Here is a 20,878-nt window from a genome sequence, read left to right on the forward strand (position 1 = left end):
CAACTAATTTTAAAAATGTGATTTAAATGTTTTTATTTTATTTAATGTTTTAAGTGTTTTGGGGGTGATCTCCCTTCATATATTTGACAGGTCTATCTTGGCTCCCCATGGCCCACATGATCCCAGGGACACTTGCAAACCGCATGCGCCTCTGGGATATGTGGGCCCTGCACATTTCGAGTTGGAGAGGCCCAGGAGCGGAAGTGTCCGGACCTCAGGAGCCCTCAGCTAAGTCCGTAGATTTTTCCCAGCTCAGAGGCCTCCGCACACAGGAAGCCTCCAATCAGAAAATACGGCCCACTATAAATATTCCAAATGATTAAGACTTAATTTTTCCAATGTTTTTCTGGAAATACAAGTACCTATGTCCTTTGGAATCTTGAAAGAGAATTTTATAGCAAGGGTCACCTTACTGAGAAGATTAAAAAAAAGGTTTTACATCAATAGCTTCTCATTAATTATAAAGCCATAAATATGCATCTTATATTGCACATTGTAGTATAGAGCATCATATTCTGATAACAATGTTTGCACTAGAAACACGGCCATTAATCAAACAGCATAAAACACGCAGAAATGTAATTAAATCAACTGATCTGTGAGAATTACAAAAGCAAAATACTGCAGATGCTTGAAATCTGAAATAAAAACAGAATATGCTGGAAATACTCAGCAGGTCAGGCAGCATCTGTGGAGAGAAAAACAAAGTTAATGTTTCAGGTCAATGACCTTTCATTACAACTGGAAAAAGTTAGAAAAAGTTTAAGTACAGAGGCAGGGTAAGGGAGAAGGCGAGGAAAGAACAAAAGGGAAGGTCTGTGATAGGGTAGAAGGCAAGAGAGATTAAGTAACAAAAGGGATGATGGTGCAAGGCAAAAGGGGATGGTAATAGGACAAGTAAAGAAACAAAAGATGGGTCTAGAGGAGGTGTAAATGGGAATATCAGAATCACCAGCATCAGCTGCTGTCCGAAAAAATGGGAGCAGTGGTCATGATCTGAAATTGTTGAACTCAATGTTGAGTCCAGGAGGCTGTAAAGTTCCGAATCGAAAGATGAGGTGCTGTTCCTCGAGCTTCCTCAGAACAATGCATGAGGCCAAGAACAGAGAGGGCAGAGTGGGAATGGGGCGGAGAATTAAAATGACAGGCAACCGGAAGCTCGGGGTCAAGCTTGCGAAATGACCAGCCTTGTTCTGCAAAGTGATCACCCAATCTGCGTTTGGAGGAGACCGCATGGTGAGCAGCGAATACAGTATACTAAATTGAAAGTACAAGTAATTCACTTTCACCTGGAAAGAGTGTTTGGGGTCCTGGATGGTGGGACAGAGGAGGTAAAAGGGCAGGTGTTGCATCTCCTGCGCTTGCACGGGAAGATGCCGTGGGAAGGAGAACGGGTGTTGGGGGTGATTAAAGAGTGGACCAGGGTGTCGCGGAGGAAACGGTCCCTTCAGAATGCTGAAAGGGGAGGGGAGGGGAAGATGTGTTTGGTGGTGGTATCACAGTGGAGATGGCGGAAATGGTGGAGGATGATCCGTTGAATGTGAAGGCTGGTGGGGTCGAATGTGAGGATAAGGGGAACCCTATCGTGGTTCTGGGAGGAAGGGGAAGGGGTGAGATCAGAAGTGCGGGAAATGGGACAGACACGGTCGAGGGCCCTGTCAACCACAGTGGAGGGGAAGCCTCGGTTGAGGAAAAAGGAAGACATATCAGAAACAGTGGTATGGAAGGTGGCATCGTCAGAACAGATGCGACAGAAATGGAGAAACTAGGAGAATGGAATAGAGGGTATACAGGAAACAGGTGGGAGATAGTGTAGTCAAGATAGCTGTGGGAGTTGGTGGCCTTATAGTAGATATTGGTCGACAGCCTATCCCCAGAAATGGGGATAGAGAAGTCGAGGAAGGGAAAGGAAGCGTCAGAGATGGACCATGTGAAGGCAAGGGAAGGGTGGATATTGAAAGTTGATGACGTTTTCCAGTTCGGGCTGAGAGCAGGAAACGGCACTCACACAGTCATCAATGTACTGAAAAAAGAGGAGAGGGAGGGGACTTGAGTAGGACAGGAACATAGAACGTTCCACAATTTACACTTACTCCTGTAAAGCCTACCTTAAAGATCTGTTGAGCACCTTCTTCCATACGTGGCCAGACTTGGTACCTGAATCTCCAGAGAGTGTTAAATTTCACAATAGCATTGATGCGTTGTACTGCTTCCGGATGGTGAAATTCGGACATTACCATATCTGACACAGCATCAGGAACTTTAACCGCACACAACAAAAACATGGCTGCTGTAGAAAGAAAGTAGAAATAACTTACATTTATATAGCGCCTTTCATGACCTCAGCACATCCCAAAAGCGCTTTACAATCAATGAAATACCTTTTAAAATGTAGTCACTGTTGTAATGTAGGAAACAAAGCAGCCAATGTGTGCATAGTAAGATCCACAAAGAGTAATGAGATAAATGACCAGATCATCTGTTTTAGTGACGTTAGTTGAGTGATAAATGTTGGCCAGGACACTAGGAGAATTCCACTGCTCTTCTTCAAAATAGTGCCACAGGATCTTTTACGTCCATCTGAGAGGGCAGACAGGGCCTCAGTTTAACATCTCATCTGAAAGATGGCACCTGTCAGTGTAACACCCCCTCAGTACTGCACTGAAATGCCAGCCTAGATTATGTGCCCAAGTTTCTGGCATGGGACTTGAACCCACAACTTTCTGACTCCGAGGCGAAAATGAGCCATGGCTGATAGCTTATATTACTTATAAATAATTATTTAAGCACAACCAAATTGTGTACATAAATGAATGAGAGCTTGTTCACATGAGGAAGTAGCTTTTTGCACATGGAGACCATAGGTAAAATCTAATTTGATTGAGCACCGAGTTACCTTACATTGGAATCATTGTTGGTGAAACTAGGCTCTCATTCAAAAATCTATTCAATATTAAGATGTCCAGTTTTGAATTCAAGTTAAAAAAAAGTTGATGTAGTAATGATATTCTAGTTTTGCATGCTTTATCAATAAGACAATTTCCAGTAATGTATTTACATTTCCTCATAGTCTCCAGCAGTCAACAAATGTTGCATTCGCATTTTCACTTTTCTTATTTAAGAGGGTTGTGTATCAACATTTAAAAAAAATTGTTTTTATGGGATGTGGGCGTTGCTGGCAAGGCCAGCATTTATTGCCCATCCCTAATTGCTCGAGAAGGTGGTGGAGAGCCGCCTTCTTGAACCGCTGCAGTCCGTGTGGTGAAGATACTCCCAGTGTGGTTAGGTAGGGAGTTCCAGGATTTTGACCCAGTGACAATGAAGGATTGGCGATATACTTCTAAGTCAGCATGGTGTGTGACTTGGAGGGGAACTTGGAGGTGGTGGTGTTCCCATGCGCCTGCTGCCCTTGTCCTTCTAGGTGGAAGCGGTCGCGGGTTTGGGAGGTGCTGCCGAAGAAGCCTTGGCGAGTTGCTGCAGTACATCTTGTAGATGGTACACACTGCAGCCACGGTACGCCGGTGGTGGAGGGAGTAAATGTTTAAGGTGGTGGATGGGGTGCCAATCAAGCGGGCTGCTTTGTCCTGGATAGTGTCGAGCTTCTTGAGTGTTGTTGGAGCTGCATTCATCCAGGCAAGTGGAGAGTATTCCATCACACTCCTTACTTGTACCTTGTAGATGGTGGAAAGGCTTTGGGGAGTCAGGAGGTGAGACACTCACCGTAGAATACCTAGCCTCTGACCTGCTCTTGTTGCCACAGTAGTTATGTGGCTAGTCCAGTTAGGTTTCTGGTCAATGGTGACCCCTAGGATGTTGATGGTGGGGGATTCGGCGATGGTAATGCCGTTGAATGTCAAGGGGCAGTGGTTAGACTCTCGCTTGTTGGAGATAGTCATTGCCTGTCACTTGTGTGGCGTGAATGATACCTGCCACTTATCAGCCCAAGCCTGAACGTCGTCCAGGTCTTGTTGCATGCAGGCATGGACTGCTTCATTATCTGAGGAGTTGTGAATGGCACTGAAAACTGTGCAGTCATCAGCGAACATCCCCATTTCTGACCTTATGTTGGAGTGAAGGTCATTGATGAAGCAGCTGAAGATGTTTGGGCCTAGGACACTGCCCTGAGGAACTCCTGCAGCGATGTCCTGGGGCTGTGATGATTGACCTTCAACCACCACAACCATCTTTCTTTGTGCTAGGTATGACTCCAGCCAGTGGAGTGTTTCCCCCCTCCTCATCCCCGATTCCCATTGACTTCAGTTTTACTAGGGCTCCTTGATGCCACACTTGGTCAAATGCTGCCTTGATGTCAAGGGCAGTCACTCTCACCTCACCCCTGGAATTCAGCTCCTTTGTCCACATTTGGACCAAGGCTATAATGAGGTTGGGAGCTGAGTGGTCTTGGCGGAACACAAACTGGGTATCAATGAGCAGGTTATAGGTGAGTAAGTGCCTCTTGATAGCACTGCTGATAACACCTTCCATCACTTTGCTGATGATTGAGAGTAGATTGATGGGGCGGTAATTGGCCGGATTGGATTTGTCCTGCTTTTTGTGGACAGGACATACCTGGGCAGTTTTCCACATTGTCGGATAGATGCTAGTGTTGTAGCTGTATTGGAACAGCCAGCAACACTTTTTCAATAAGGAGTGTAGAAGAGCATGCCAGGGGCAGCACAGGCATACCTAAAAATGAGGTGCCATCCTGGGGAAGCTGCAACATAGGACAACATGCATGCTAAAAAGCAGAAGCAGCATGCTATAGACAGGGCTAAGCGATCCCACAATCAACAGATCAGATCAAAACTCTGCAATCCTGCCACATCCAGTCGTGAATGGTGGTGGCCCATTAAACAACTAATGGGAGTAGGAGGCTCCATGAATATCCCCATCCTCAATGATGGTGGAGCCCAGCACGTGAGTGCAAAAGACAAGGTTGAAGTGTTTGCAACCATCTTCAGCCAGAAGTGCCAAGTGGATAATCCATCTCGGCTTCCTCCCGAGGTCCCCACCATCACAGAAACCAGTCTTCAGCCAATTTGATTTACTACATGTGATATCAAGAAACGGCTGAGCGCACGAGATACAGTAAAGGCTATGGGCCCCGACAATATCCCGGCTGTAGTGCTGAAGACTTGTGCTCCAGAAATATCCGCGCCTCTAGCTAATCTGCTCCAGTACAGCTATAACATTGGCATCTACCCAACAAAGTGGAAAATTGCCCAGGTATGTACTGTCCACAGAAAGCAGGACATATCCAATCCAGCCAATTATTGTCCCATCAGCCTACTCTCAATCATCAGCAATGTGATTCTTCCCTGACAACAAAACAAGCTAAACAAAACAAATGCTCAAACAATGAATGGCAATCTTAAAATTGCCACTGATGAAGTTTTTTTTACTGTGTGACTTTATTTATTTGCCATAATGGCCATCACCATATCACTGACAACTGGTTGCTACTACTAAATCACCAATCAAACATCAGGTTCTTCAAACTGATTGAATACATCTCCCTTTAATTAGGTGCAGGTATAGTATGTTGTTATGTCACAATTACTTATATTACCAGCTGCAGCAGCCATGTGTTCATCCACACTGAGGAGAAGCTCCCAAGCTGCAGGCTGTATGTCACTATACATGTCTTCAGTCAGTATAGGCGCAGCTTTGATCAACAAAGACAGTGGGGCTGGAGACAGGCTCATCACCTACAAAACAAATGGAGAGGCATCAAATAGAATTGTAAACTATATTATGTTGCAGACATAATGGGGGTAATTTTAACCACAAAAAACGGTTGGGATGGGGTTGGGTGTGATGTTAAAATTTTAAAAATATCAAAACCCGATCCCAACCCGCCCACTTCCGGTTTTAACAGAGGCGGGACGGGAGGCAAGTTAGTCATTTAACTACTATAATGAGATTGTGTGCCTCATATTTAACCCACCTTCCAGATTCAACGCTAGCCGGCCAGGTTTCCAGGGCCTCGGGAAACCCGGCAGCTAAACAGAAGCGAGGACTGCTTCGTGGAAAAACGAAGTGCCTTTACAGTATTGCCCGTGGGCCAGGTGGAGCAGAAGTGCTTCCTCCTGGCCCCAGCTTACCTTATTCCCTGCCCCCCCCCCCGATTCGACCGCAACCACCCCCCGCAATCGGACCCCCTGGGATTGGGCCCCCCTCCCCACCCAGCAGGATCGTGGACTGAACCACCCTCCCCCACCCCAAAAGACTGGCGACTCCCCCTGGTATCAGACCACACCCCTGGGGATCGCCAACCACCCCCCAAGACCTGGACCTTGCAAGGAACCTGCTTGAAAAAATAAGATGCACGCCGAGGAGTTTGGAGAAACCTGGTACCGAACAAAACTCTGCACACCTCCCCATCCCGCTCACAAAACCCACCCCAGTCAAGATTGGGGCCAATGATAAATAACTTAAAGTTACTTTAATTTGTAAGTACGAGGAAGAAGGGAGAAGGCAGGCAGCAAACCCCACCTTTGGCACGGCCTGTCCATGAACGCCTCATCAGACTCCGATCCCAGTGAATGAAACCCCAGATCCCCGTTGCTCACCACTGTAGGGTTCTCAAAATTCCCACATTCCCCAATAATTATGGGTAAAGGGACCCTGTATGGACAAGTTATTAAAAAGAGTACCCAAAAGAAAATGGCTTCTGAAACCTCGTGACAGAAGCCTGCAGGATCTTGAAAACAGTTTCACTCAGGATAGACGTAATCTTGAGGCCATTAGCTTTTTGCATACATAATCGGTAACAGCTCAAAGGAGCCACCAAGCCAGGAAAAGACGATTAAACTTCATAAATGACAAACAGCCAGGACATTGAAGCCGTTCAGCAAGGAGACAACCGCCCCAAAAGCCGTTAAGGTGAATGACTGTAATCACTTTAGACAAGCCCGCCAAAATTAAACAAAGACCTGACCTGATTTGGCGCGCAAATAAGGGGTGTGGAACCAGTATAATTGTAGGCCCACCAGTAGCCAAGCTCTCTTCTTCCTCTCCTCCCTTCCCGCGCTGCTCAACACCGAGGACGCCCATTACAACACCGGGGTCCATACGCGGGAGGAGAACGGGACCCCACTCAACACACACAGGACACACGGGGCCGCAAGCGGGCAGGCGAGATGAGACGAACGGCAAGGCTGATAAGCAGAGAAGGGCAGTGTAAAGAAGCGTTGGGGACGAGCGGGCACACACCCCGGTAAGCTGACGTTCGATGCATGGGTAGAAGGAGCAGCTGACAACCACAAGCACCGCGGTAACAAACTCAAGCCAACACCACAGACCGCCAACCGAACCTCAACTGCAACAAAACCTTCGACGACCAGACCACCACTAGAAGAACAACCATTCTGCAAGGTAAAGTACCCAACAAAGACTTTACTCCCTATCTCGAACGGAGGAAAAGAGGGTACTTTACTCAGACGACTCCACCGCTGCACCCTGGGACCACGTGACGACGGCAGGCCCCAAAGGACACAAAGTGCGAACCCCAAAACCACAACCGGCTTAACTGACAGGTTTCAAACCGTAAAAAGGAACCCCATTGGTGAGCATAAATCCCTGGCCCCTCGTAGCTCAATCTAGTTAGGTATTGGGGGTGGGACAAGGGTAGGGGGATTTTTAATGTGTTTATTCCCTCGATGTGCCGTGCGTTCCCCATTCCCAAATAAGTGTACTTTTATATGGCTGTAATTATTCTAGTAATTTTCAGTGTTGTGATTTTATTGTGCCTTTAATAAAAATACGGTTTTCTTGCACCAAACCAGTTGTCTACTCTATTTCTGTATCACCGCCTGTACCTAAGTCTGGTGTCTAGAACCCAGGGGTGTGGGAGCGATTCGAACCGCACAGACAGTCAGGGGCAGAGCTGACTGGGCACACGCCACCCCCTACAGAAATGGCGACCGTGGCAGGACACCGGCAACAGGGGTGCGATACAGTAGACAATGGTTCGGAAGAGCAAACCATAATGGAGGAGAGGATTTCTGATTATGTGTTCAGCAAGGTGAATATCACGAAGTGGTGGATCGCCAATCTGTGAAAGGCTGGGCGTCCAGTAGATGCCGCAGCCAAGTGGACAGAAGGGAAGGATCACAAGAAATCCATAGAGAAGGCAGTCTGGCTAATGTGCTTCAAGAAACAGATCCAGCTTTTGGACAGGCTCGTTGAAGCACAGGCAGCCGAGAGACGGGAGTCAGCCCTGGAGGTCCAAGATAGGACTCTAGCAGGGAAGAAGTTACTGGTAGCACTGCAGGCCCTAAAGCAGGAAAGGGTACAATTAATGGGGGAACATAAGGCCAGGTTGGAATACCTACAGTGCCAGGTCACCGAGGCCAAGAGCAATGAGCTGAGGTTGCGGGAGAAGAATACCCGCCTAGTGAAAGAAGTAAGAGAGCAGGAGGAGAAAGTGAAAGATGTAAAGGCAGCCTATAAGTTAGCGAGCGAACAGGGGTTTGAAGATGCAGATCATGGCCCCTGCCAGGAACAGATAGAGAATCTGAGCCTTGCCCTAAGGAAGGCAAAGGGCATGGTGTGCCTCATAAGCCTGAAGGCAGCCCAGGCGGATTTTACAGGGAACGAGGGGAGAACGGTTCAGACACCACAGGCAGTGCCAAGGGACGACCCGGTTGAAGAACAGGAGGTCTCACGACCACCACCCATAGTGCCAGGTTTTAGCGAAGTCTGGCAGCAAGGGGGGGTGGAGTTAGGGATAGAAGCAGAGGTGCAACAACCCCCGCAAGAGAGGCTGGAGCCAGGGCCAATGTGCCCAGCCCGGCAGCGGAGGTTTGGCCCACCTGTTAATGACGGGGAAGAGGGACCCCTCCAAAACCAGTTCGTAGTACCCTACGGCACCCAACAGCTTAGGGCTATGGTGAGCCACATCCCACAGCTCACCGAAAAAGGGGACCCCTCAGTCCACTTCAGGGAAGTGGAACAGGCAGCCAGCATCAACGAATGCGATGATGCTGAGCAGACCAAAATGCTGCTGTTCTCTTTGGAGGGTAAGCTCCTCCAGTCCCTCTCTGACCAGTGTAAGAGGGGGCAGTGTGCATATAGGGAGCTCAAGGAGGAAGTTCTGGAGGCCATGGGGATGAATGAGGGAAGTCCTTTCTCCCTTGTGGAGAAGACAGTGCAGCTCGCAGGGGAAACCCTGCAGGCTTTCGCGGACAGGTTATGGCCGGTATATAGGAGTGCCTGTACAGGGGCACCTAACCGGGCGTTCTTGGACCGGGATCAGCTGGCCCACTGGCTCCGCTGCCTGGTGGCAAACAGCTTGCCACAGGTCCGGGCCAAGGCGGAAGTCTGGTTTGACCCTAAGAATCCCCTGACCACCGAACTTACGGTGATCAGACAGTTGACCCTAGCCTATAGGAATGGTAGGGGAACCGATGCACACCCACCTAAGGGGAAGGTGCATGAGATAAAACCCGGACAGGGTAGGAAGGCGTGGCATCAGGAAGGGAATAACCTTTCTAGCACAAAGCTCAATTGTTACGGGTGTGGGAAGGATGGACACTGGAGGAAGGAGTGCAAAAACCCTTGGAAGGACAACAAGGGAAAGAATTCCACAGCCCCAGCCCAAAAGACAGAGACAGGAATCCCTTCCGCCACGGTCGAGTTATTTTTGGACGCTGTGAGGTCCCTATTGACTGGCCAAGGGAGGGTAGCAGCCACTACCGGTGCTCTGACCCCATCAGCTCCATCCAACCCACAGCCCTGACTAGAGCCAGCGCAGCCTGTTTACCTGTGTTCCCTTCAGTACGATGTATGGAAGAGACCCCTCGTGGAGATGGAGGTAGACAGGGTAAAGGGACCTATCTGTTGGACACGGGGGTGTCATGCACCGTGATCCATTCAGCTAACCCCACCACCTCACCTCTATCCAGCGGGGTCCCATACAGCCTGTCGGGATTCACAGGCAGAGAACAGGCTGGCTCATTTTCCATCCCGCTCTCCATTCGTTTAGGAACACTCCGCTCTAAGTGGACCTGTATCCTAATGAAGTGGGAAGTGAAGGGTGGAAAGGGCATCTTGGGAGCCGACTTTATTGTGGGCCACGGGATCCTAGTGGATTTAAGGAATCATTGCCTATGGGGGACAAATACAGGAAAGGAAGGCGGAGTAGTAGTCATCCCAGGGAAAGAGGGGAAAGGGACCCTGTGCACCATGAAGCCTAAAGAGGGTTACAGCCTCGAGCTCATGGTCAGTAATACCCCAAAGGAGTTTCAGGCATTTGTGCGAGCCCACCTAGCCACATTTGCCACGCACAAGCACGACAGTGGGAGGGTCAACGGGTTTGAGGTCAGCGTAGACGGGGACCCCATGGCCCGACCACAAAAACAGTACAACTTCCCTAGGGAAGCGGAGCCAAACATGGAAGCAGCCATGTCCTCCTTAGTACAGCAGGGGGTCCTGAGACCGACAGCCACCCACGTAAACTCTCCACTGTGGCCGGTTAGAAAGCCGGACAACTCCTGGAGGGCCACGGTGGACTATTGGGTGCTCAACAGCAACATCCCAGCCTGTGCATCCACGGTAGCAGCAGTTGCCGACCTGATAGGAAGTATCCCAGCATCCGCGACCACTTTCACGGTGCTGGATATTTCCAATGGGTTTTGGTCCATCCCTTTAAGGAGGGAAGACCAGCACAAGTTTGCCTTTACCTTTAAAGGGCAACAGTACACATGGAACTGTTTGCCTCAGGGCTTCCACAATAGCCCCAGCATTTTCCATCAATGCATGCCAAACAGTCTAAAGGGTTTCAGCCAGCCCAGGCAGCTGGTACAGTATGTGGATGACCTGCTCCTCTTCACCGATTCGAGAGAGGAGCATGGCCCACTACTGGCAGAACTGCTGGAGTTGCTCAGGCAGGAGGGTTTTAAAGTAAACCCAAAGAAAGCTCAGATCGGCCAGCAGGAGGTGAAATTCCTGGGCCTGACCGTATGCGCTGGGGAAAGGGCCATAGATAAGGCTAGAAGGGAAGCAGTACAGGAGTTACCAGTCCCCAACACAGTTACGGGTGTGAGGTCGTTTCTAGGGCTAACTGGGTACTGCAGAGACTTTATTGAGGACTATGCAGCCACAGCAGCCCCTCTGCTCCGACTCCTACACAAGGGAGTGCGGTGGGCGTGGGATGAGGGTTGCCAGGCAGCATTTGTCAGGCTCAAGAAAGACCTGCAGACCGCACCAGCTCTAGGGGCCATGGAGGGGGAAAAGAGTTCTTCCTGGAGGTAGCAGCAAGCGGGGACAGCCTGAGTGCTGTGCTGCTCCAAGAGCGGCATGGGAGGCTGAGGCCGGTGGTCTACTCCTCCAAGATACTCACGGATGTGGAGAAGAGCTACTCCAATTGTGAGAGGTACCTCTTGGCCACACATTGGGCTGTAAAAAGATCACTGATCTTCACAGGCACCTCTTCCATCACCCTCCTCACCCATCACACACCCACCCAGATGCTCCTGGACGGGAGAATCAAAGATGGGACAGTGAGCTGGATCCTGCTTCTCTCACAGATGGACCTAAAGATAAAAGGGCTCTGCGAGCCAAAGCTCGCAGCCAACTTGGTATATCCTGGAACAGCCCACCGGTGTTCCATAGAAGGGGTTTGGGAAGTGGACATAGGTTTACGGGCCGGGATACACCCCACTGGCCGCAAAATCTATGTGGACAGCTCCAGCACAGTATCTGCTGGTAAGCGACTCACAGGGTGTGGAGTTTATGACCCAGCGGCAAACATTGCCCTGGCACTATGAGCGCCCAGCAGGCTGAACTGTCCACGGTAGTGTACGTTGTTACACACCCCGAAATCTTCCCCACCCCGTACACGATTTGCTCGGACAGTATGTTCACATGCAAGTCGTGTACGGAGTACCTGGCCATCTGGTCACGCCGCGGATACACCTCCGCTGACGGGAGACCCCTCACGGTGAAGCCCCTGCTGGAGAAAATCTTAGCAGCAGTGGGGGAGGAAGGGGAGGTTTTCATCCATAAGGTGAAAGCCCATTCCTCCACAGAACCCCGTAGTCAGGGCAACCAGCAGGCCGACGTGCTAGCTAAGGAGGGTGCCCGCACAGGCACTTTCTGGGACCCATATGGGTCCAGTCCTATTGCAGCAGTCAGGGGTAGGAATGGGACACAAGGGAGTGCAGGGGTAGCTTTAGCCCCGGACCTTAAGACGGTCCAAACCCAAGACCCCATCCTCAAGGCAGTCCTCAGTGCAGTGACTGAGGGAAAAAGGGTAGAGGGCCCTTACGGCACAGCAGCCCTCTCTGTGAAAGAAGGCATGCTGTTTAGGGGAGAACAATGGGTGGTACCACAGCAGCACCGGAGGGAATTCCTTCAACTGGCCCATGAGGGTCCAGGAGCGGGGCATCTCGGGCCTGAGACCACCTAGCAGTGGGTGGAACAGGCGGGATGGTGGCCAGGACTCAGGGAAGATGTCCGCGAGTTCTGCGCCGGCTGTCTGGTGTGTGCTGCTAACAACCCTGACCCCCACAAAAGGAAGGTACATATGGGACACATCAGGAGGGTAGAGGGAACATGGCAGTCGATACAGGTCGACTACATCGGGCCCCTACCCACCGCCCAGGGAGGCTAGAAGTACTGCCTAGTCCTGGTAGATGTGTTCACGAAATGGGTAGAAGCCTTCCCCTGCAAAACAGCCACAGCTCTGGGTACAGCCAGGATCCTGGTCAGGGAGGTGTTCTCGCAATGGGGGCTCCCACAGTATGCGGAGTCCGACCAAGGGAGTCACTTTACCGGGCAGGTCATGCAGAATACCCTTATGGTGCTCGGCATTGAGGGGAAGTGGCACGTTGCACACAATCCACAGTCCTCAGGGATTGTGGAGAGGATGAACAGGACCTTGAAGGAAAGGCTGAGGAAAGAGACGGTGGACTCGCCTAGTAAATGGGCCGCGGTCCTACCATTGGTCCTGATGGGGATCTGGGCCAGCCAGTCAAAAAGCACGGGGTACTCCCCGCACGAGCTGATGACTGGCAGGGTTATGCGAACCCCCACCCATGTACTAGCCCCAGTGCTCACAGAAGGTCAGCTCAGGGAGGTAAACCAGACAGGTTCGCCAGGAACCTCTGAGCACCTTAAGCAAGACCACGGGCAGGCGGCTGGGAACATGGGAAAGCAGCATCGGAGTAACCGCTTGCTGTTAGAACCCCGAAAACACGAGTGGGAAATAGGGGATCAGGTTATGGTGAGGAATTTTGCTCGGGTAGGAAGTCTAGAACCGCTATACATGGGGCCCTACAGCATTGTAGACAAGGCCAGCCCCATGGTATACGTCATTAAGATGCCTCGGCACACCAAATGGTTCCATGTTAATCAGTGTAAACTGTTTAAGCCCGAGAGGAGAGAACAGCCAGTTGGGATAAGGTCTGAGGATAGAGATCCTCAGCCTGCAGCAGGAGCAAGCTTACAGACTGCACAGGCAGGTGCAGTGGCTTGTTTTAGGGGAGGAGCCATCCCGCCCACCGCTTGGGACACTCCCCCACTCTTCTGGGACTTAGATGAGGTGGGACGAGAGGGCCAAGACCGCGCCCCTGACCCAGGTTTAGCTGAGGTGGGACCTGAGGGCGAGGACCCTCAGCCCGCAGCATCAGGATGCGAAGAGCTACCTGCCCCTAGCCCAGGTTCAGGAGAGGTAAAGCCTGAAGAGGAAAATCCCCAGCCAGCGGCAGTGGGGAGCCCACCGACCGCACCGGAGGGCGCAGTGGCTCAGGTTAAAGAACCACCAGCCAGAAAAACCCCACCCGCCAAAGTCCCCAGAAGATCCCCACGCACACCACAGCCGAGGAAACCGTGGTCACCGGCTCCCCGGTTTAAAAGGGCAGCCTCTCGAGTCAGGGATCGGTCTAAGGACAGAGGTCCCCAGCCAGCAGCCACAGGCTGCGAGGGACCGAAAGCACAGGCCAGTGCGGTCACACCAAAGGGAGCGGTGTGCCGCAGCCCGAACAGGGATTAGGCTGGCTGCCCGAAGACTGGCGGCGGATGTACATAGTCATGCAATTTAAGTGTGATATTGTTAAGTTTGGGTGTTTAGTTTAAGTTTAAACGAGGTGATTAGTAGTTTTATATAAGTAGTAGTATTGTTTATATAAGTAGTATTGTTAAGAGTATCTGTATTGAGTCGAGGTCGCAAGACCCGACTATGCTTCACCCAAGCCAGAGAATCTCCTCGGGACCTGGCTATCTGCTCTTGTGTCTCTTTGTAGGAGAGGATTTCAGGATGAAGGGGGGCGTACTCCTACTCGCCCTGATAGGAATGAGCACTGGAAAGCGAGGTGACGTGGAGGACTCCCACATCTATGGGTGTTCAGGAGAGAGAGCACCGATAGAGGTGGCGAACGGGGTGTGGAGGAGCTCGCCATCTACTTCCACGAGGGAAGGTGGCCAAGGTGGCTGGGGTCCAATTCGACTCAGTACTCCAGCCAGACCGGGTTCACGTACGGGGTGGCCTCCCTCCTGTGCCCCAGGGTACAGGTCGTTGCCACAAGGGTCAGCGTCACCATAGGGAAATGTGTATGTTTAACATGCAAGGGACAGATTCCTTTGGATAGGTGGTGGTGGCTCAGAAAACTGAGCAAGGATATGGGAAACCTCGCAGTCGAGTGGGAGCGATTGGGGAACAATACCCATCGGACGATTACAGGGACACACGGGGGATTGAGTGTGTGCTGGGACAAGTGGTGGGAACCGGATCAGGGGATTTATGTCTGTATGTGGGGGTCAGAGAAGGTCTGCCCCACAGGCATATCCATCATTTTCCACCGGCAATGGCAAGATGTTGGGCAGGGGGTGGAGTGGGATTCCAGCCTGCAGGCATGTGCGGTCCCATACTCCCCGATCCCAGTGAATGCCACTGAACTTGTGATCCGCCCCCGAAAGCCCCTGCCCACGACCCAGGCAGCAAGGACACACAGGGAGGGGTGCCCTGCCACCACCAAGGGACCAGGGAATGGGCTGGTACTAGTGCCGACGAAAAAGGTGCTATACCAGGGGGTACACCACGCGGTAGCTTCCGTGATCCTGAACCTTACTGAGGTACACATACCTGAGTGGTGCCCCAAAGAGACAGAACAGCTATACCAGGCCCTGTTAAAGGAAATGTTTAGGAAATTCTACGAGTTCGATTTTGCCAATGTAGACAAAACAGAACTGTACACCACACACAATGAGTATTTTGGAAATATGGGGAGACAAAGAAGGGATGCCTGGAATGATGTTTTTACTGCATTTAACACAGGATCCTCTGTCATAAACAGCTTGAATGACATAGAATTGCAGACACAGATAAACGGTCTAAAAACACAATTGAGGAAAATCTTGATGGATGAAAACAAGGTAGTAGGCTCAGAGTTACATGAGGACCAGGCCATGACAGTCCATTTAAAAGAAATAATAGCCGAGCTGGAAAGACACGCCAAAACTGTGAATGCCCTCATAAGAGAGGACAGGAATGCTTCAGATCAGGCTGCACAGAACGAGGTGTGCGTACTGTACGGGGCATGGTTGCTGGACGAGGGCCGCAGTAACTTGGAAGATTTAAAACAGGGTTTAGTCCCCTCCTGGATCAGCACCAAGCACCTCGCAGCCCTCCATCCATTTGAGAATGCATTAAGCCCGTGTCAACTCCGGCTAGCTTCTGAGGCCTACCCAGTCCCAGTAGATTGTGGACGTTCAAACCATACTATCATGGGTATAGTAGTAAGAATGCCGGTCATGGGTGGGACAGCCCGACCCGCACCGGTATACAGGGTAGAGAACATTGGAGTCATTCAGGGGGGTGCACACATCCGTTTCACAGCGGTCCCACCTTATGTCATAAAGTGGGAGCACGCTATGACAGGTACTGACCTCTCGGGGTGCCACACAGGACCACAAGCGGGCAGGTGAGACGAGACGAACAGCAAGGCCGATAAGCAGAGAAGGGCAGCGTAAAGAAGCGTTGGGGACGAGCGGGCACACACCCCGGTAAGCTGACGTTCGATGCATGGGTAGAAGGAGCAGCTGACGACCATGAGCACCACAGTAACAAACTCAAGCCAACACCACCCCAACCGATGACCAGGCCACAACCAGAAGAACAACCATTCTGCAAGGTAAAGTACCCAACAAAGACTTTACTCCCTATCTCTAACGGAGGAAAAGAGGGTACTTTACTCAGACAACTCCACCGCCGCGCCCTGGGACCACGTGACGACGGCAAACCCCAAAACCACAACCGGCTTAATCGACAGGTTTCAAACCGTAAAAAGGAACCCCATTGGTGAGCATAAATCCCTGGCCACTCGTAGCTCAATCTAGTTAGGTATTGGGGGTGGGACAAGGGTAGGGGGATTTTTAATGTGTTTGTTCCCTCGATGTGCCGTGTGTTCCCCATTCCCAAATAAGTGTACTTTTATATGCCTGTAATTATTCTAGTAATTTTCAGTGTTGTGATTTTATTGTGCCTTTAATAAAAATACGGTTTTCTTGCACCAAACCAGTTGTCTACTCTATTTCTGTATCGCCGCCTGTACCCAAGTCCGGTGTCTAGAACCCAGGGATGTGGGAGCGATTCAAACCGCTCAGAGTCAGAGGCAGAGCTGACTGGGCACATGCCACCCTCTACACCACATCCCCATCAACCAAATCCCCATCATACCATCCCTCTGTCACGGAATATCACAGCATCCGTCTGGGTACAAAGCTGAAATGAGAGCCACCACAAAACAAAGATTCCAAGCAAAATGTATAAATTTATCAAGAATCAATTCACACATACGATATCAACTAATCACCCTTGTGCAATCCCTTAGTGCCTGTTGTTCGGGCGCACTTTCCTGCTCTGGTGCTCCTACGAAGTGCTCTCCCAGTGGCTGCAGCACGGCTGGTGGAAGGCTGCTGAGTTTCCATGGGGGGGTGACATCAGATGGCCTTGCAGGACGACTTCGAGCAGCTCCGGACCTAGACGATCCAGCCGTAGACTATACCACCTTGGCATGGGCGGCAGTCTGGGCAAGCTGGCTGAATGGCAGCGGCAAGGGCAATCGCGGAGTGGCAGTAGTGGGAGTAGGAATGCTGTCATCCTGTGAGAGAACAGCAGGGTCTTGCTCCACTGACCCACTGCCACTCCTCCAGGGCGGCGCCTCAGCATTCCTAGTGATCTGGTGGAGGACAGATTGCTGGCCTGCTGCGACACCGTGCAAGCCCCATTCTATAGTGGTAAACCCAGCCACAATGGCAGCAGTCTGAGCTTGGGTGGCATCAAGCTAATACTGCATGGGAGCATTCTGACCATGCATGGCAGCAAGCTGAGACTACAGGACAGCAGTATGCGCTTCTGCTGCAGCACTAAGATGTTGGGTCGCTTCCGCCTGCGCTGCAATGGTTGCCACGACATCGCCCATCACACGCAGTATCATGTCTGGGTTGACACGGTCTCTCCGGGAGTTTTCTATCATTTCCATCCTGGAAATCATGGGCTCCAAGCTCTGCTCAAAGCCCCAGCCAATGTTGGAGGTGGACTCTTCCATGCTCCTTGATATTGCCAAAAAGCTCTCTGGCAGGCTTGCACCTAGCAATTCGGTGTGCATGCCCATCAGTAGATTGTAAGTGAGAAGAGATTGTGGGATGAGGGGGAAGTGGGATGTGAGAAGGAGCATTAGGAATGAGCATATCATTGTTGTCCCCATGGGATTTCCTGTCCAATGATGTTGAGCACTCGCTCCTCCAGTTGGCTCAGGGCCTGTCTGCCGCTGCTCCTGGCAATTATGCGCGATATTGCCTGCAAGAGAAAGGGAAGTGTGTGAGTGAGTGTGGTGCAGTGTGTTTGGGTGATGTGCCTGTCATAATTGAATAGCCATCAGTGTGTGCAATGTGTGAGATGTGGGTGTGAGTGTTGCAGCAGTTGTAAGGTTTTGAGAGTGAAGTGAAGCTTGATTGTGAGGTCTGAGTTGTTGGTAGGTGAATGATGCATTGAGCAGTGTGTGAGGCTTGTGCTGCAGATGGTGGGATTTGGCTTTTTCTGAAGCCTTCACTCATCTTGACCTGCTTTGTGTGAGGTCCTTAAACTACTTGCACATTGGATGGACGACCTGGGGACCACAATAGTGGCCATCACATAATCGGATATTTCCCGCCACAGACTTCTGGACGTATGGGCCAATGGCTTCCTGCCAGCTTGCGGGAAGAGGACAGCCCGCCTCCTCTCCACGGCCACCACCAGTGCCTCCAGAACCGCGTCCGAGAATCGTCTTGCTCTCTCCCTGTGCTGAGGTTCAGCCATCTCTTTGCAGTTGGTTGTGCTTCCAAGTGGAATGACAATGAGGTGCTGTTGCATCAATGCACCTCCCCTTTAAGTAGTGGATGAAGCCTAGGGCAAACATGACTAGGAATTAGACTGCACCCAATATTGGACCACTTGTTGAGTGGTAAGCCAATGAGCAGCAGTTTTAGCGCTGAGCTCAGCACTATAATCATGTTAATGAGGACTGAGCACAAATTTTGCGTGTTACCGAGACCAGTTTGACCTGACGTAGCTCAATAGCACTGGTCCATGACTCCAACCATTTTTGGGCCATATCCAATTTCTAGGCCACTTTTTCCACAAATCTTGTTTAAAACATACCAAATTCACCAGCTCTGCTTCTAGCCAGAGAACGGTATTAGAGGAGAACATCTGTGGGAGGCCACAACAGAGCTGCTGTCTAGAAACCGCAGCAGCAACGTAAAAGCGCCTCATGGAATGATACGAGCAGCGCAAGGACTTTTTTTGTCACAAAGATCGAGACCATGGCCCAGAAATTCCAGAACGGGGCTTGCAGCGCGTGCAAGCCCCGTATTTGCACTTACCCCGCGCTCGTGCCGATCAGCTTCTGGGACGCCTGAACTTGCAGAAATAGAAAGCACATTCCCAGGCAGCGTATGACGTCACGCCGCCCAGGAGTGCAGCCAGCGCGAAGCCAGGAGCGTGCAGTGTAAGTGAGACACGCCCCTCGAGGTCTCAGTTTCACTGGACACGCCCCCAATGTTTCTGTCAAGCTGCTAAGGATTTTTACATGCAAAGCAGCAGTTTAAATAGGTTTTTGGAAGTTTTTTGAAGATTTTGGTAACTTTTATAAACTTTTTAAAATGTTTACATTAAAACTACTTCAGATTACTCAAAATAAAGAGAATTAAAGCAATTTAAAGACTTTTAAAAGCCCTAAAAGAATTTTTTTAATTCCATTTATTTATTTAGCAATGTCGTCGTCATACGTGTCTTCACACTGTTCCCTTTGGGGAACTGTATGAAGTGGTGGAAGGATTTATGGCCATGATTAACGCTCATTCCGTGACCGTAACCATCTTTGAACCAGCCATTAGGGTGGTTAGTCCTATGGCGGGAGGGTTTTACGGGCTCCCACAAGCTATACAAGGAGGGGGGGCCACCCACACCCACGGACGCAAATATCCCACTGGATGTCAACCCAGAATTTAGAGCCGGAGCTCCGACTCCACTTGCCGGGACTGTCTGGAGCGGGGTTCGAAACCCTACCCTGATCTGGCCCAGCGGCGGGGATCCTACCGCTATGACAAAGGCCCAATCCGATTAGCAACGTGAAATGGCAGCATAGGGCTCCAGTCACGGGGAGGGAAAAGGCACAGGAAACGTATGGGTGTCACCTTTTGTGCGGAGTGGGCCTTTTGCGTAGCAGTAAGCATCCCCGCCGCTGGGCCAGAATGAGTAGGGTTTTGAACCCCACTCCAGACAGTCCCGGCAAGTGGAGTCGGAGCTCCAACTTTAAATTCTGGGTGGACATCCAGCGGGATACTTGCGTCCGTGGGTGTTGGTGGCCCCCCCCCACTCAGATGGGTTGTGGGAGCCCGTAAAACCCTCCCGCCATAGGACTAACCACCCTAATGGCTGGTTCAAAGATGGTTACGGTCACGGAATGAGCGTTAATCATGGCCATAAATCCTTCCACCACTTCATACAGTTCCCCAAAGGGAACAGTGTGAGGATACGTACGATGATGACCTCTTGCGCAATGCACCTCCTTGGACCCTCAGTCGCAGATGCGAGGGGGCAAGTCGTGCAATTGTTAAATTTTTTATTTTATTGACATGTAAAACGTTGGCCCAGTAATTCCCTTCCAAATGCGCTAGTACGGTCGGGGTACTTACGCATCTGGCCGGATGAAATGCCGGTTTTCAGCATTCACAGTGCATGTGGGGAAAACCGGCATTTCCTGTCCTCTGAACGAAGGGGTTCAGAGGCAGAACGCGTGCGACTGCACAGGCAGCGCGTGCGCAGTATAATTCGCCGCTTTCATTAATGCTTTCAGTGAGGTCCAGTCATTACAACTTACACATGAAAAAAGCATGGGTACAGTTGCTCCACAGGCTGCGGAGGAAGATATTTCTTATCGTGGAGCTTCTGAAAGTATGTATGTCTGTATATATTCCTTTGCGTGTTATGTATATATTCCTTTATTTATGTGTATGAATGTATTATTTAATTATGACTTTCAGAGAAAGTAACTTATTGGAAAATCATAATTAAAAACATACATTCATACACATTAGTAAAGGAATATAAAACATACATACATATACGTAAAGGAATATATGTGGACATACATACATAACTCATTCTCACATTCCATTCACACAGCCACAATTGCTCCTTCTACCTACCGTTCTGAAAACCCTTTTGAAAAAAAAATTTAAACTTTAAAACTTACTTAAAATTTCTTAAAATAACTTCCCTCCCTTTCCCAAACAAAAATATTGCATTTCAAAAGCTCCACGATAAAATATATCTTCCTCCGCAGCCAATGAACAACTTTACACTTGCTTTTTACAAGTGTAACTTCTAAGG

At 50.3% G+C, this 20,878-nt stretch overlaps 1 protein-coding gene across 1 annotated transcript in view; it reads right to left on the reverse strand.

The window, feature by feature from the left end:
- Nucleotides 1-20,878, reverse strand: part of unc80 (unc-80 homolog (C. elegans)) — a 378,796-nt gene that overhangs the window by 147,384 nt on the left and 210,534 nt on the right. The window contains exons 32-33 of the mRNA XM_085984208.1: nt 5,570-5,708; nt 2,109-2,290 (exon numbers count right to left, since the gene is read on the reverse strand). Of these exons, the coding sequence (XP_085840334.1) occupies nt 2,109-2,290; nt 5,570-5,708 (321 nt within the window). The remainder of the gene's footprint in view (nt 1-2,108; nt 2,291-5,569; nt 5,709-20,878) is intronic.

The sequence above is a fragment of the Somniosus microcephalus genome, chromosome 4 (assembly GCF_052327205.1).
Source record: "Somniosus microcephalus isolate GS21.2 chromosome 4, FLI_Smic_1.0, whole genome shotgun sequence".
NCBI lineage: Eukaryota > Metazoa > Chordata > Chondrichthyes > Squaliformes > Somniosidae > Somniosus > Somniosus microcephalus.